Below are 16290 nucleotides of genomic sequence, written 5' to 3' on the forward strand. Positions count from 1 at the left end.
AAATGAGTTTTGAAAACTTAGTTTTTTAAAGGTGGAAATAATTGGATATGGGACCTTACAGCAGTAGGCATCAAGCACTTCTGTAATTCTGCAACACCAATAATTCTGTCACGTAATTTAAGCAGATATTTGGTGTGAGTACTGGTATCTTCTGGAATTGTACCCATCGTCCTATGCACATGTACCTGTCATTATATGCATATGGAATTTAAAAATAGAAGCTGAAATAGTTGAACTAATGATTATTGAGTTTAATGTTTTATTTATCGGGCAGTGGAGCAGTAGGACGGATTTTAAAAAAGGTATATTTAGACTAGTTATGAGGAAGAAATTCTTTCCTATGAGGGCGGTGAGGAACTGAAACAGGTTGCACAGAGAAGCTGTGTATCACCCATCCCTGGAAGTGCTCACAGCCAAGTTGGATGGGGCTTTGGGCAACTTGATCTAATGGAAGCGGGGTTGGAAGTAGACAATCGTTAAATGCCCTTCCAACCTAAAGCATTTGGTGATTTACACTAATGTATTATAGATAATGCAGAATTTAGTCAAATACTGTTAACAAACATATTTTATTCTTTCTTTTAGGAGCCACAAAAATTGTTCCAGTTGAGGCTGCTCCCCAAGAAAGTGAACCCAGTACTCCAGAAACAGTGGTTCAAGACCCATCACAGCGAAGAGGATATCAAGAATATGCAATTCAGCAGACTCCATATGAGCAGACAATGAAATCAATCAGGTAATTTTGAAGTATTTATGGTTAGTTCGTACAAAATATTTCATTTTCATTGAAATCAATAGGGAAGCTTTGCATTCATATTTTCTGAGCCTTTTCAATAAAGGAACAGCTAAAAATACTCTGTGCGTAGGTTGTAGAATTTAAAAAAGCTGACAAGGAATATTTCTTTATAATAAATAAACATAAGTATTTGTGGCTGCTATGAATATCTATGAAATATTTGATACCAAGTTTCAATATTTTAAGTACTGCTATTTTTGTTTCTTTTTAGGTTAGGTCCAACTCAGCTGAAGATCTTTACATGTGAATACTGCAATAAGGTGTTCAAATTCAAACACTCCCTCCAAGCACATTTGAGGATTCATACTAATGAAAAACCATACAAGTGTTCATACTGCAATTATGCCAGTGCAATCAAAGCCAACCTTAATGTTCACTTGCGGAAACATACAGGGGAGAAATTTAGCTGTGACTGTTGTACGTTCACATGTCTCAGCAAAGGCCATCTCAAAGTCCATATTGAAAGAGTTCACAAGAAAATAAAGCAGCATTGTCGCTTCTGTAAAAAGAAATATTCAGATGTTAAAAATTTGATCAAGCATATCAAGGAAACACATGACCTTCAAGATAAGAAGGTGAAAGATGTTTTTGATGAGCTTTGCTTGATGACAAGAGAGGGCAAAAGACAACTTCTTTATGACTGCCATATTTGTGAACGCAAATTTAAAAATGAACTCGATCGAGACCGTCACATGCTTGTCCATGGTGATGAAAGGCCCTTTGCTTGTGAGCTCTGTGGTCATGGAGCAACTAAATACCAAGCTCTTGAGCTTCATGTTCGCAAACACCCGTTTGTCTATGTGTGTTCTGTGTGCCTGATGAAATTTGTCAGTTCTGTAAGACTCCGTGCTCACATCAAAGAAGTACATGCAGATTTGCAGGAAACTTCTGTTTTTAATAGTTCCATCAATCAAAGTTTCTGCCTGCTTGAGCCAGGAGGTGATATACAGCCAGAAGCACTTGGTGAACAGCTATCACAAACTGCAGATGAATTGACTATGATGAGTACTAACGCTGTTACCACACCATCTACTTGCACAGATGAATCGATAGCTGCAGATGTGAACCATAATGATCAGCATAATGGTGACTTAAAAACTAATTCTGTTTCTTCCTTAGAATGTGAAAATCCTCTGGTAGAGAACGTAGGAGGGACTGTGTGTGAGGCATCAGCAGAGGCAGCAGTCACAAACATTCAATCCTGTGTAATGTCAGATTGCTTTCTGCTGAAAAATGGCACCTCTGCTCCTGATGAGTTAAAAGATTCTGCTGCAGATGGAGAGGAATCTGATCACTGCAGTTCTGTAAACGAACGGGGTGAAGAAATTCAGCTTTTGCTCTCTGAGGATGCAAGTTTAAATGTGAGTCAAAACAATGCAGTGACTGAGGATCTTTCTGTTTCTGAAGAGAAAAATCAGTCTTTTCCTTCTAGTGAGTCAGAAACAAGCAATCCGTCAGTTCAGAACTCAACAGGAACAACTGACCCTTTGCTAGCACCAGATGCTAATGCAGCTGTCAGTCCACAGGCAGCCTCTTCTAATGCAGATAAATCAGATAATCGGAACGGAGCTGTTGCCTTTATGCAGATCTTGGATAGCTTACAGAAGAGACAAATGAACACAGAGTTGTGTGAGAGGATAAGGAAGGTTTATGGAGATTTGGAATGTGAATACTGTGGTAAGAAGCAGTACAAAGATGTGTTTTTTTTTTTTTTTTTTTTTTTTTTTTTTTAATGTTATATGTTGGGCTGTCTTTTTCCTACTTCTCTGGTTTACAGTTTTTAGTAAATTTGTGTATTTTTGCATCAGTAATTTTTAGTTTGGTATGGACTGTGCAGTTCAGGGTAGTTTAACCTGTATAAACAAAATGAAATAATTGAAATCCCCTCATAAAACAGTCATGGAATGTAGTAAAGCAGAGCTTTACCCTAATCGATTTTCTGTTGATTTGAAGTTTAATAGAACTGGACAGATTCTTTTTGCCTATCTGCCTTATCCTACCTCAGAACTTTTTACTGGGGCTGAGCAGAACAGACATAAGTGTCTGTGATGAGTATTAGCCAGTCTGTGCTTTAGCACTGCAGCTTCACTATTGTCTTAGTGTAAAATTCAGTCTTTGTTGTAAAGCATGGAATGATGTACTGTCATACAAATTGTGTACAATGGATACGGTAGCTGATTTTTTTTTTTAATCACTTTCTCTGACAATGAAAATTTTCATAATGTGGTTTAAGATCAGCACTGTTCTGATTCTAATTGATTTTTGTATTCATAGATGTGAGAAGACTATACATCCTCATTTATCCCAACTGCAGTTTTTTTAGCTGACACAGCTGGAGTGAAGTAATTGGGATTTTTCTCATAGTCTCCCTTTTTCAGAAGGGAAAGGAGTTGAAGTTTTTGTTTTTTAAATTTTCGGTTTTAAACACCATAACATATGTTTTATTTGTATGCATTTTAATTTTTTGGTGCCATTGTGTCAAAAGAACTTTTAGGAAGGAATAAAATGAAGGGAGGTACCAAAAAAGTTTTCTGACAAGCTCTTCTGCTGAAGAGTTGAACTCAGTCTTCATTGAGAAGAGAAATAAAGGACTTCCTCATTAGTAAAAAGGTCATTTATAGGTAATGGAGTTGCACTTGCTGTTTCAGGACATGACACAACCTTCTTAGACAAAAGCATTTTTGTAAACATTTTTGTTAGTAGACTCTTTAAGATAAGTTTTGTTTTTGTTTTTGCTTTTGTTTTGCAGCCAGAAGGGACACAATTCAAGCAGCATGATTTGTTGTAACAGAAAATTGGGTATGCATTGGAATTTTCATTAACGATTGCTTAGAAATAATTCTTTCCATGTCTGGTTTTATTTTCAGGCAAGTTATTTTGGTACCAAGTACATTATGACATGCATGTTCGTACACACACTCGAGAACATTTATATTATTGCTCCCAGTGCAGTTACTCTTCCATCACCAAAAACTGCCTTAAGCGTCATGTCATTCAAAAGCACAGCAATATTTTGCTGAAATGTCCTACAGAGCATTGTGACTACTCTACTCCAGATAAATACAAGCTCCAGGCACATCTTAAAGTTCATTCTGAGCTGGTAAGTGACCAAAACTAACAAGCCAAGTAGTATGTTTATCTCAATTTAGTGTCATCTCCTTGGTGTTTGGAACCATGTGGCAATGCTTGAATTGAAGATACAAGAGCTCTAACCTGAGCATGAGTATTTCTGTCTGCCTGAGAAGTCTTAGATGAGCTGGTTACATGAGCTACAGCAAGTATATATGTAGAATCATAGAATAATTCTGTTTGGAGAAGACCGCTAAGATCATTTCATCCAACCATCAAACCATTGCCGCCATGCCTGCTAAACCATGTCCCTCAGTGCCACGTCTACACTTCTCTTGGAAACACCAGGGTCAGTGACTCCACCATTTCCCTAAGTTGGATCACATTTATTGTAGCTTCCCATATAGTGTTGTTATCCACTTTCTCCCTTCAGTTTTCCCAGTATTCTCAGATTCTTTACTTTTCTTTACTTCATTCCTTGGAGGCGGATCCTTTCCTTCTCAGAGAGATGATTGTGGTAAAATGAATATTTATTTCTCTCTTAGTTACTATAGTGAAGTTTAAATTGCTGAAAAGCTTTTTTATTAATATTGTTTAGCAATAGTTCCAACTAGTTGCAGCCTATCTGTTTGACCAACCACCATTTTCTTTAGTGGCTACGAAGACCAAGAATTCTGATATTAAAGTTCCCCATCTTAGTCAGTAAACCTTCCAGCCCTCAATGCCCATTGCAGTTGCTTTTTTTGCATTAGAAGAGGTAGAAGAGATACGCTTTTAAGTGCCCTGTTGCGTGTTTTCTTTGAGACTGTGTTAGAGACTGCATGCTGGACTGGGAACCCTCTTTCTCTAAAACACAGCTTGGTGATATTTCTCTGATCTAACATTATTACATGAATAATGTAGAATGCACCACTTACGGGCATGTTTCTCCTAATCACATGAGAAAATAACATCACAACTTGTTTAAACTACTGTGATAAGTGTTGGTGGTGCATTCTATCTTTTTTTACAAGTGAAATGTAATGTTTGAATTAAGGACTTGTGGTAATTTTTCCCCAGATGTGGACAGTTTCTAGCTACTAAATGAGCATAGCTGCTTCAAAAAGATGTTTACATATCAGCCTAATGTTTTCAGGTCATCTGCATTTTGCGGGTAGGCTCTTGGCAAATGTTTCCAACAACTGAAGTTATTTTACAGGTATTTTTACTCTGATTAAGTAATAGTCTTATGGAACTGCAGGACAGCTTTAAAAACCAACAACCAGAGGGAAATAAAAACCAAAACACACAAAAAAACCCCCAAAAACAACCACAACCAAACAACCAAACCAACCATAGATGACATAAAACAAAGGTTTATTTTCCTCTTTATCCCACAAATTGCTGATGTTTTGATCAATCTCAATTCACTATGAATTATTTAAAAACTCATGAAACATATTTTTTAGGCTTCTTTTGAATCTATTAAGTTTATAATGTTCACCTGATGGGAAAAATCTGTGTAAATGATATCTGAGACTACTGTAAAAAAAGAGCCTAAAATTAGACTTCTGTGTCCTTGTCCTTTTTTCTCAAGTGTGATAAATATCCAACAGCTCCCACCAGGAGGATCATTTTCATGACACTAAATGGAACTGAGAAAATGCATTTCGTAATTAAAAACATTGTGAAAGTGAGCTCTTTCAAAATTGTGCTTAGTGGTGCTTACTGCAAAATCTAGTTGAGTATTTAAATGAATTGAAAAAAATCATTCATTAGCATTTACTCAGTAACTAACCTTGGCAGTGCTCTTTTTGGTCCTTTTGCCCGCTGCTTGATATATTTACTTAGTGCATGCCTTCAGTAAATGGGGCTGCTCATCCAAAATACAGCACTTTAAAAAAGTAGGCACAGACAAATACAGAAAGCTACTTTAATGTTAGTTTTCAATTGCAAAATTAATACTTAATAAATATTAATTTTAAAGTTCCCCAGTGATAGCCAGTATGAAAATCTCAGTTCTGTAGACAAACGCACGTATTTCATTAGATATTTCCTGGCTGCTTTTCAGCTGGATTCCTGTCTTATTTGATGAATGGGATAAATGATGATTATTAAAAACCAACTTTGTGCTAATTCCTGTCACTCATCATTTGCTCTGTACTGATAAACATCACAGAGAAGTTTGTGTCTGAAGTTATTATAAATCTATAAGTTATCTCCAAGATAAACACTGCTGGAGTTCTGATCCAGAATCCAGATCTGGCTGTGGTACTTCTAGATCTGGGATATTTGCCACTGTGTAGTCAAGAATGCAAGGTAATGAACAGAAAAAGAATTAACCAAACATGTGTTTGGTTGGTTTTCCACTCAGTTGGAAAATGGCTTTTGTTCTTGATGCTGGCTTCCATAAGAAGTTTCAGCTGGCCATTTATTTTTCTAGGCAGTTATTTCATGAAAAATGCATTAAAATTATTGCTATCATCTTGTGAGCTACAATAAAATCTGTCTAGCTTTTTACAATTTTTTAAGTAATTTCCCTCATCTGTGTGTGTGACCACTTTCTGGGTACATCAGACCAGCAGAGCAGAGTTGCAGTTTAACAGTGACATCAGCTTAATTCAGCAATCTTGAAAATTTCAATTTGAGCATCATGACAAGTTTGATAAGGATTTCTGCACTTCTTCACTCATCACAAGTTTAACTCAGGAGCCCTATTTTATGTTTTATGTTAATATTTAATTTTTTGTTGATTAGAGTAGGTGCAGGAGTGGGCATAATCTCTCTACTACTCTACATTATTGAACAATAATTTTTTTGTAATTAACAAATTGAGAACTTCTGCTGGCAATACTCTTAGATTAGGGCACATGCACAGGAGTTCAAGCTAGCTCATTTCTTACTACAAGAAGGCTTGTGATTGCATGTCCACTGCAGCTATAGGTCCAGGAATTCCATTTGAGGATGTAGTAACACTGGGAGATGGTTGACAGTGTTTTCATTTTGCTAGCCAATGAGTAGCTTCATCATAATTTTTCTTCCACATGAAAGAAGTGCATCAGCTATGGAGAAAACAAAAAGAACAAAAATGTTCAAGTACCAAACTATCAAAATGCATAAAGATTTAAATACTGGAATGAGAAAACAGTGTGGGAGGAGAGTTAAATAAAGTCATTTTGGGACTGTATGTGCTGCTTTGCTCTTGTTTTGGTTTTAAGTCAGTAAAACTTACTGTGATGCTAGCATAGACGCCTTCTGTAATTTGTCTCTTTCTTCAGTCATCAACTTCTGTGCAGAGCTTGGATTTTTCACTCCTCTGTTTTTGTTTTATTCTTTATTTTGCTGCTCTGACATGTACATATTATTTTTGGTGTAGAAGCATCTTTTTCTTAACAAATTACTTTTCACATCTGTAAAATCTTGTATTCTTTTCAATATGTTTAATATAATAAAGCAGGAAGAGTTGAGACAATCAGATACTGCAGTATGGGGAGGAAAAGATGCTAAACGTCTCTTCTCAGCAGCTCAGTTCATCCAGCATCAGAATATTTTGCTGACCATTAGCTTCAGAAAAGCTTTATAAGAAAGAGGAGTGGTAATGGCAGAAAAATATTTTTTAAGCCAGTGTAGTCCATTTGGCCTGAGTACTACACTCACCTGGCTGCTGAGCTGGGAGGCACTGGGCAGATGAGAAACGTTTAGTTTTGCCAATGGGAACCAATATTTAGTGGAGCTTTGTTTTATTTCCTGCTCATAAAATAATGTCACTTCTAATAAAGAAGCTGAGGGTATTGTTGATTTCTATATCACATTAGTCTCATGTAGTATGAATCGAATGATTTTTATAATAGCTATAGTTTTGACTTTGCACTGCTAATAAAACAAATTACAAAGCAGTCAGGAGTTCACACAGTCTCTTTTGAAATTAGCATCAGAACTGCTGTTACGGTCCATGAATTTATATTGATATAGCATCATCAGATGTTACTCTTTATTTTCATAGGGTAAGATCCTCGTGTCATCAGGGTGCCTCTGTTTATGAGTAGGCTGGTTACATTCATGGTGTTTTGCATTGTTGGTTGTGTTTGGCATTGCTTGATTAATTAATTGCACTTTATGGTGGTCCGTTGTTTTTTTAAATATCCAAAGAGTTTCATTTTTGTTTTAAGGCTATATACTAGTACATCTACCCATTGAATTATCTTGAAACACATACCTCAGGGAAATAAATTTTCTTTAAGGACTGTATCAGTATAGATAGATATTGAAATCCTTTTTAAGCACAATTTTAATTCTTTTATATAGAGAGAAAGGCACTGTGATTCCTCTGTAAGTTTATAATGAACGATAACATAAACAAAGAAAGTTCTGTGATAATAGTAGACTACTTTTTTCTAGGTTTAAGATTGTTTATGAACCTGACTAATTCCTGAATTGTGGGATGTGAACAGTACTTCCAATCAAAAACTTTGGAATTATTTTAAGTTTCTTAAAGGGGGTTGGACTCGATCTCTGGAGGTCCCTTCCAACCCCTTCTATTCTGTGATTCCTACATATTCTCAAATTGACTAATAGAGGGATTAAGGAAGCCTCAGGAAGTATGGATGTGACTTTGAAATTGAAGTAGTCGATTGGATTATGCAGCTGGTTTCCAACAAAGGTAGATCTGTCTTTCTTGATACCTTGCTTCTGTTTGCATCATTCAAAAGCCCTCAAAGGCATCTAAAAGGCAGGCAGTCTGATAAGGTGCAGGATAAATAACTTCTATTCATAGCAGAGGAAAACCTGCATGCTGAGAATGTGATGAAAGTATTACTACAACCTCAGTGTAAGTCCTTTCAAGTGCCTCTGTCACTGCCTATGACAAGAACAATCAGCAGAGCTGGAGCTGTGGTGGGGAGAATCTTTTTTGGGGCTATGCTCAGAATTGAAATCTGTTACTCTACAAAAGACACATTTTTGAAGATCATTTACGATAGAACTTGGTGTAGAAAACTTTCTTACTACTTGAAGAAACCTGTTGGATTGTTGTTGATTTTTTTTAATTCTTGTTTTCCATAAGCACATGGGAAAATACTTTCTGATGCCTGTAATTTCATGCTGCTCCTCAAGAGAAACTGCAAGAAAATTACCATAATTACATCATAAAAGTAATAAGAGAAATGATAAAAATATGTCTAAAGATTTATTTTTATGAAAATGAATTTATCAGTTTTCATTTGGGTAACATATTCAGGTAGAAAACCAAAATCATAGCAGGTAGCAGGTTTAGAGATAATAGGTACATAGTTTGAGAGATACTAATTCCCTGAATTAACAGCTCTTTTCTTGAGGGCACTTGATGAACATTGCACAGGCTTCTTGAATCTCTTCCTCCATAAACTAGCTGGTGTTCTCTGCTGTTCTCACTTCACGTGAGGTTCTCAGGGCTCCAAGTGGTGACTGACCCAACTCCATCTTAGTAAGGCACTTTATTTCACTCAAGGTGTTAATCCTCTAGGAGCTGCTATCCCCCATCCTTGGCATAGTTTTTCTCACAGACAACTTTCTGACAGTGCAGTCAGAATTATTGTTGTGCTATTGCCATATTAACTGAAAGAGTTTCTATCCCACATTCCACTGTCATGAAATTGCTTACTGCTATTTCAGCCAGTTGTTTGTTTGTTTGTTTGTTTTCTCAGATGTAAATGATATTGAATGCAAATACTTATGAGGTAATCCAAAACAATTTATGACTAAAATCTTTCATTTTTGCTTTACTTTTAAGAGGGATGTTCATTTATAACTACAGCCTACAAGCAATACTTATCTCTTTGTCCTATTTTCCTCGTTAGTGTCAGGTGAGAAATTGGTAGAGTCCAGGATTCTTACTCTACTTTTACTTGCACATTTCTCTTTCATAACATTTTCCTTTTGAAACAGTAATCTTCATTCTGTGCTCTTCAAGAGATTTTCTGTCCTCCTGAAATAACCATGAAAATATCTGTTCCGTAACTTCAACTCACCTTTTCCAGCAATCTCCCAGTGGTTTGGTAGATATACTACCTGGTGGGAGATGTTATCTACCTAGTTAGTCCTGACTAACTAGACATTCTTCCCTCTGTCTGTTGTTTTGATACTCCCGTCATGCATTAACCTGGTCAGAGCAGTGGTGTGTAGATGACCGATGTGTTTGGTGGAGCACCTGGTCTGTGTCAGCAGATACTGCTGGACAGATCAATCTCTCCAATTTATATAAACAGCAAAGATTTTTTTAAATTGGATAATTCTTCAGTTAATGGAGAAAAGTCCAGCATTTTTATGTGGAATTAGCTGCTTCTGTAACAACACTAAAACCAACTAAGAATGCATATAGAAAGAAATTTCATCAAAGCTCTTTAGTTCCACTTGTTTGGTGATGCTACAGCTTTTATAACATCAGCAACACTGGTAAAATCCAGAGAGATCTGGAAGTCTTGAAGTCAGTATAGTATATTGAATAATGCTTTATTGGTAACATGTAAAAATGCTGCATATTCATAGTGTTCAAAATGCAGACTTTGAATAAGTAATGGCATCTGTCATTGTTAACTTTCTGCTCAATTTCAGGCAATTAAGCAGTATTATAAGACTGGTAGATGTCTTCAGAATAATGAAATCTGAGGTTTCAGATTGGAGAATCTCTGAAATCACTGAAGAAACTGAATAGTCGTACATCTATCAAAGAAGTTTAATCTGTTATGTGACTTGTCTAAAGTGTCATCCAGAAGATAATGCTTACATTTATTGTGCATTTTCTCATGTACTTTAACTTGGAGCTCTACATTCACAAGGATTAATGATGTGCTTAGAATTCTTCCATATTTCTCTTTCACTTATTTTGCCATAAATATGTGAATTTGTTAAATCAAAAAAAAAGTCAACACCAACAACCCTGAACTTTCCGTTATAACTTTGTTGAGAACTGCGTGTTACTGAATAATGACATAGTGATTTTACCAGTGGACTTAAAATACTATCTCTTTCTTTCTTCTTATTTCTCACTTAAGGATAAAAAGAGTTATTCATGTCCTGTGTGCGAGAAGTCATTTTCTGAAGATCGACTTATAAAATCACACATCAAGATAAATCATCCTGGTAAGAAAAAATCAGGGAAATTTTCTCAGTATATTACAGTTCAACTATACACTCTACAGTGAGCAATATAATGTGGTTACCTTCCAAAGAAAAAGTCTATGTTTAATCTAATTTGTTTCGATTAAGGATTTTATTGGGTTTGCAGATGTTAGAATTTAGAATGAAAAGGTTATTGTTCCAGGTATATCAGGTGACTGTTTTAAGCAATCTGACTTCACCTGGCAAAGAACTCATTTCCATCCAAAAGATGACTTAAGTGAATTCAAATTAAGATCAGCATGTCTGGAATTAGTCCCATAGATATCATGTAACAGGATATTAGACATAAAGTTCCATTGCCCATACATTAACTGACAGAAGTGAGTTTGTTGCACATTATTTTGTCTGTCGGTAGTTTGTTGTATTTGCAGATAAATTCACATGAATGCAGAAGTCCTTGGGTTGACTCTAGGTCTGCTCAGCTAGGATGTGGCCAGGCTTTATCTCCAGGGCCATCTGAAGTCTGCAGCAGGGCTGTTACTAGAACCTGGTGTAATATTCTGTGCCCAGAATTAAGCTGGATCCAAGCTAGCTACTGCAATCCACTGAAAATCTTTTTAGATTTGCTTTCTAATGCCATGATTTATCAGTTCAAGCAAAATGGCAATATTTCCTTCATCAGTATTTGTATGATATTGGATAGAATGATTCTCACCACTGTGGATAATGGGAGTTGACTGTATAGGCTTACATACTTTTATCAGCTTGTTTTACGGTGATGCTTACCACTTGACATAATTTGTTACTAAGTAGGAAAGTACCAGTTGAGTTTGGGAAAGAAAAAGTCCATTTGAAATGTCTTTCATAGTCTTTGTCTGAAATACAGCATGATAGGTAAAGCAGTAATTTCTTATCTTCCTACTGCCACTAGATAGTGCTAGATTCGTGTTTTTAACAATTTGCTTTGCTCTAAGTTCAGACTAGCTTCCACTTCAGCTCTCTTTTTCCCAGACCTCTTTATTTGTAGACCACAACAATGTGCCTGGTGGAGGACTTGTCAAATGTTATGGGATGTATCTCCTGCACCAAGCTGAGATGAGGAAAGGCTTATGTGCTGTACTGTAGACAGTAGATAAGTCAGTAAGCACAGAAATTAATGTTCAAGATCTGTGGCTGTAAAGCTTTTTTTGTTGCCTTAGCCAGGGAATATACATGGCCTCTCTAAATAATTTAGTCTGTGAATTAGCAATACACTGTATATTGTGCCCTTAAAGCTTGCCATTGGCCTGCACTGGTCCATTGACTGCTGAATTATTAGTGTATGGTGTCAACTGTTAACTGTCAGTTAACTGTCAAGCTGTACTGAACTCAGGAATTTAAATACAGTGAGCAATTTGTTTTGCATCTGATTCCTTCTAAAACTATAGAATGATTTTTTGATTTGGGAAATTGCACTCTTTTGAACTCTTGATTATAATAGAAGTAAGGTTAAAAAATATATGTATGTACAGCCTATTATTGTATCTTCATTTCTAATTCATATATGTGAATAGAACTTACCTGATAAATCTGGTATTTTGCTGGTATACCTCCATGGTATAAATGAAATGCATCTAAGATATGCCTATGCAGTAGTTATGCAACAACACTATATAAATATATTAAGCAGCTTTAATGCACAGTTCTTTGTACTGTGCATGCTGTCCTTGTAAGCAGGAGGAAACCCTTTATTCTTCCAACATACTTAATTATAAGCTAAATAAATGTAAGGAATGTGTTGTTGTAAATTGTCAATTACTGAATGGAATGACTGCAATTGTCTTTAAGAATGGAAATGGAAAAGAACAAAAATGAAAGAAAAAGGTGGATACTGTAAAAAAGGAATTGAATTTTAAAACAACACACCAAAAATTGATTTAAACTGAAACCATTTCATGTTTATCATTAAAACATTATTTCTGTAGCTCTTTTTCTCCTTCCTTTCTGAATATCATTCAGCATGACTTGCTCTCATTGCTTCAATTTTCATCAAGTATAAGATGTGTTATTAAATCATACTTCTTCTTTTACTAGTTTTACAGAGGATAGAGTTGAACTCTAGTTCCATGAAGTCAGTAGGTCAAAAATCTCTTGTAGAGCCTTATTTTGAACCAGAGATGGAGAACTTAGCCCTTTTTGCCCAACGACTAGGGAACTTAGCAGTAAAGGAGGACTTTTGGATTCTCACCCCATCTCACAGAATTACCTAGCTTTTGACCAGGTTTTATCCAGCTTTTATCTGATTTAATATTAAATGTATTAATAGTTTGAGACATGAGAGGCATCAACTTTCATAGATCCCTACTGAGCAGACATACAAGCCTGAAGTCACGTATCAAGAATCTACCATAGAAAGTAGGTGAGGGTCCAGACCTGTCTGTGTTTTTTCTTGTTTGAGTACTTTAAACAAGGTTGGATGGGACTGCAGAGATCTTAATTGAACCTGCTAAATTGGCCCTGCTTGGAACAGGTGACCTTAGAAATCTTCCAGATGCATTTATTCCAGAAGTCTGTTTTCACAGAATCACCGAATGTCCAGGGCTGGGAGGGACCTCAAGGATCATGAATCTCCAACCCCCTGCCACATGCAGGGCCACCAACCTCCCCATTTAACGCTCGACCAGGCTGCCCAGGGCCCCATCCAACCTGGCCTTGAACACCTCCAGGGACGGGGCATCCACAACCTCTCTGGGCAGCCTGTTCCAGCACCTCACCACTCTCTCTGTAAAAACTTCCCCCTGACATCCAACTTAAATCTTCCCTTCCTCAACTTAAAACCATTTCCCCTCTTCTTGCTGTTATCTACCCTTTCAAAGAGTTGGTTCCCCTCCTGTTTGTAGGCTCCCTTTAGGTACTGAAAGGCTGCAATGAGGTCACCCTGCAGCCTTCTTTTCTCCAGACTGAACAAGCCCAGCTCCCTCATCTTGACTTCGTAGGGGAGGTGCTCCAGTCCCCTGATCATCTTTGTGTCTCTCCTCTGGACCTTCTCCAACAGCTCTCTGTCTTTTTTGTACTGACGGCTCCAGACCTGGACTCAGTACTCCATATGGGGCCTCCCAAGAGCAGAGTAGAGGGGGACAATCACTTCCCTGTCTCTGCTGACCACCCCTTTTCTGATGGATCCCTGGATACCATTTGCTTTTCGAGCTGCAAGAGCACACCGCTATTTTTTCACTTTAAAATTTCTGGTTATCAGGCATTCTGAGGATTGTAGCTGACTGAATTATTGTGATCCTTGACATCTCTGGAAAGCTGGGGTGAAATTTTGAAGAAACTCTTCTGAAAATGTTGAAGAAAAAACCACTAGATTAGGTTATTGTAAATGTTCATAGTTGGAAAATGGTTTTTCAGCCAATGGCATGTGCAAGATTTATTTATTTATTGTAACCAGATAGTGGGGATTATTGAGTGTGCAAATTGAGAGAGAAAGGTAAGAACATATGAAAGGCTTTAAAGGAAAATGCCCTAAAGTAGAAGTGTTGTATTCATTGCTTTGGTATTATCTGAGTGGCACGAGGGAAAGTAAAACTTATAAAAATCTGAAGTGGATCAGGATCTAGCTCTTCAGTATTAGATATATAACAGAGAACAAATTCCCTGATGTCCTTCTTGTTTTTATTATCTGTTACTTTTCTCTCAGAGGTTTCGATGAGTACCATTTCTGAGATTCTTGGCAGAAGAGTGCAGTTGAAAGGACTTATTGGAAAACGAGCTGTGAAATGTCCCTATTGTGATTTTTATTTTATGAAGAATGGGTCAGACCTTCAGCGTCACATTTGGGCTCATGAAGGTAAAAGTCTGGTTTTGAGTTTTTGAGGATATGATCAGTTTCTTATTCCACACAAGCTTCACTTGACTTGAAAGGGAATTCAAATTTACTGCTATACCTGAATAAAAAAAAAAGTTAAACTACAGTAGAATAGCTCTCAATGTTTATATAATTAGTTTAATAGATTCTAAATCACATATGAAATTACATTTTCACAACACAAATGGAAAGCCTAAAGGTTAAAGAAAATTAATAAGGTTCTGATTCCATTTTTTCAATACCTCATTCATATGCATCCAAAAAGTACATGTTCTCAACATGAATAGACAGCCTAAAGGTTAAAGAAAATTAATAAGCTTCTTATTCCATTTTTTCTAGACCTCATTCATATACATCCAAAAATTATTCTATAAAAAAGAGAGAAGCAATTTAAATTCAAATTCAGAGTCTCTTAAAACCAGTAATTTTCAGTAATTCCATGTGAAAAGCTACTGCTCTTTCAGATTTGTCCAAACATGCTTGTTAAAGGAATCTATTAGTAAAACAGCTGAAATCCTGTTGCTTTGATGTGCACTTACAACTTCTGTGTGTATTTTAATTGCATCATGCTGAGCATGGCAGCTAGCTGACATGGGCCTAAACAGTGATGGAAAAAAACCATATGACACTGCTGATCCTGTATATATGTATGTGTGTGTGTGCGTGCGTCAGCATTCTATATGTGTATATATGCATATAATTGCATACAAATATATGTTACATGCATATATGTATTCATTTATGTGTCTCAGGAAGAAATTCCATTTCAGTGCTAGCACAGAGTTTGAAAATTCCTTTGACTTACAACCGTTGTCCAGTAAAAGCTTTTGCCTACTCAGTGTATCTGTGCTTATAATAGATGGAAGACAGCTCATATGACAACTCAAATGGTAAATAAACTATGGAGCAGATTGCCTTTGGCCTTTCAGCATTATTCTGGATTCTTTATCCATAAATTTGCATAAAGAGAATAATGGAATTTAGTGCTCCTGAACTGTTTTTTTGTTACCAAAGTGTTAGTGCCCATGCAGACATTTATTCTCATACTGTGTGTTTGAAAGCCTGGACTCTGTCTTTTTATTATGGTAGTTGTTCTCTCTAGGATCCTTCAGGAGCTTTGGTAATTCAAAATCGAAGGCTTGGAACAATTGGTCATGTATTCTGTAGACAGAGTTTATACTGCCAAGAAAATTTGGTACCCTTTTCATGTAACTAGGGAGAAATGGACAGGAATTTATTCCAAAATCAAAGCGTGCAATCAGGTCTGCTTGAAAGTAGGCTGTAATTCCTCATGCTTGTAAATCCAGTTTTAAGATCATGACTGTCAACCTAAAACTGTCAGAGCCTCATGAAACTGTGGAATTACTCTACTAGTTCAGTTATATCTAACTTTTCTTTGAAAGATTTACTTTATTCTAGTTCACTTTCTGCTAGATGAGATACTGATGCTTTGGACAATTTGAAAGAAGTGAAGTTGTAAGCTTAACCAGAAAAAAGTACGACT

At 36.4% G+C, this 16290-nt stretch overlaps 1 protein-coding gene across 10 annotated transcripts in view; it reads left to right on the forward strand.

Moving 5' to 3' along the window:
* Nucleotides 1–16290, forward strand: part of ZFAT (zinc finger and AT-hook domain containing) — a 122342-nt gene that overhangs the window by 71571 nt on the left and 34481 nt on the right. For all 10 annotated transcript variants that reach the window (XM_048939698.1, XM_048939697.1, XM_048939699.1 and 7 more), the window contains 5 exons: nucleotides 586–736; nucleotides 1008–2473; nucleotides 3664–3896; nucleotides 10873–10960; nucleotides 14619–14768. In XM_048939698.1, coding sequence (XP_048795655.1) covers nucleotides 586–736; nucleotides 1008–2473; nucleotides 3664–3896; nucleotides 10873–10960; nucleotides 14619–14768 — 2088 coding nt within the window. The remainder of the gene's footprint in view (nucleotides 1–585; nucleotides 737–1007; nucleotides 2474–3663; nucleotides 3897–10872; nucleotides 10961–14618; nucleotides 14769–16290) is intronic.

The sequence above is a fragment of the Lagopus muta genome, chromosome 3 (genome assembly GCF_023343835.1).
Source record: "Lagopus muta isolate bLagMut1 chromosome 3, bLagMut1 primary, whole genome shotgun sequence".
NCBI lineage: Eukaryota > Metazoa > Chordata > Aves > Galliformes > Phasianidae > Lagopus > Lagopus muta.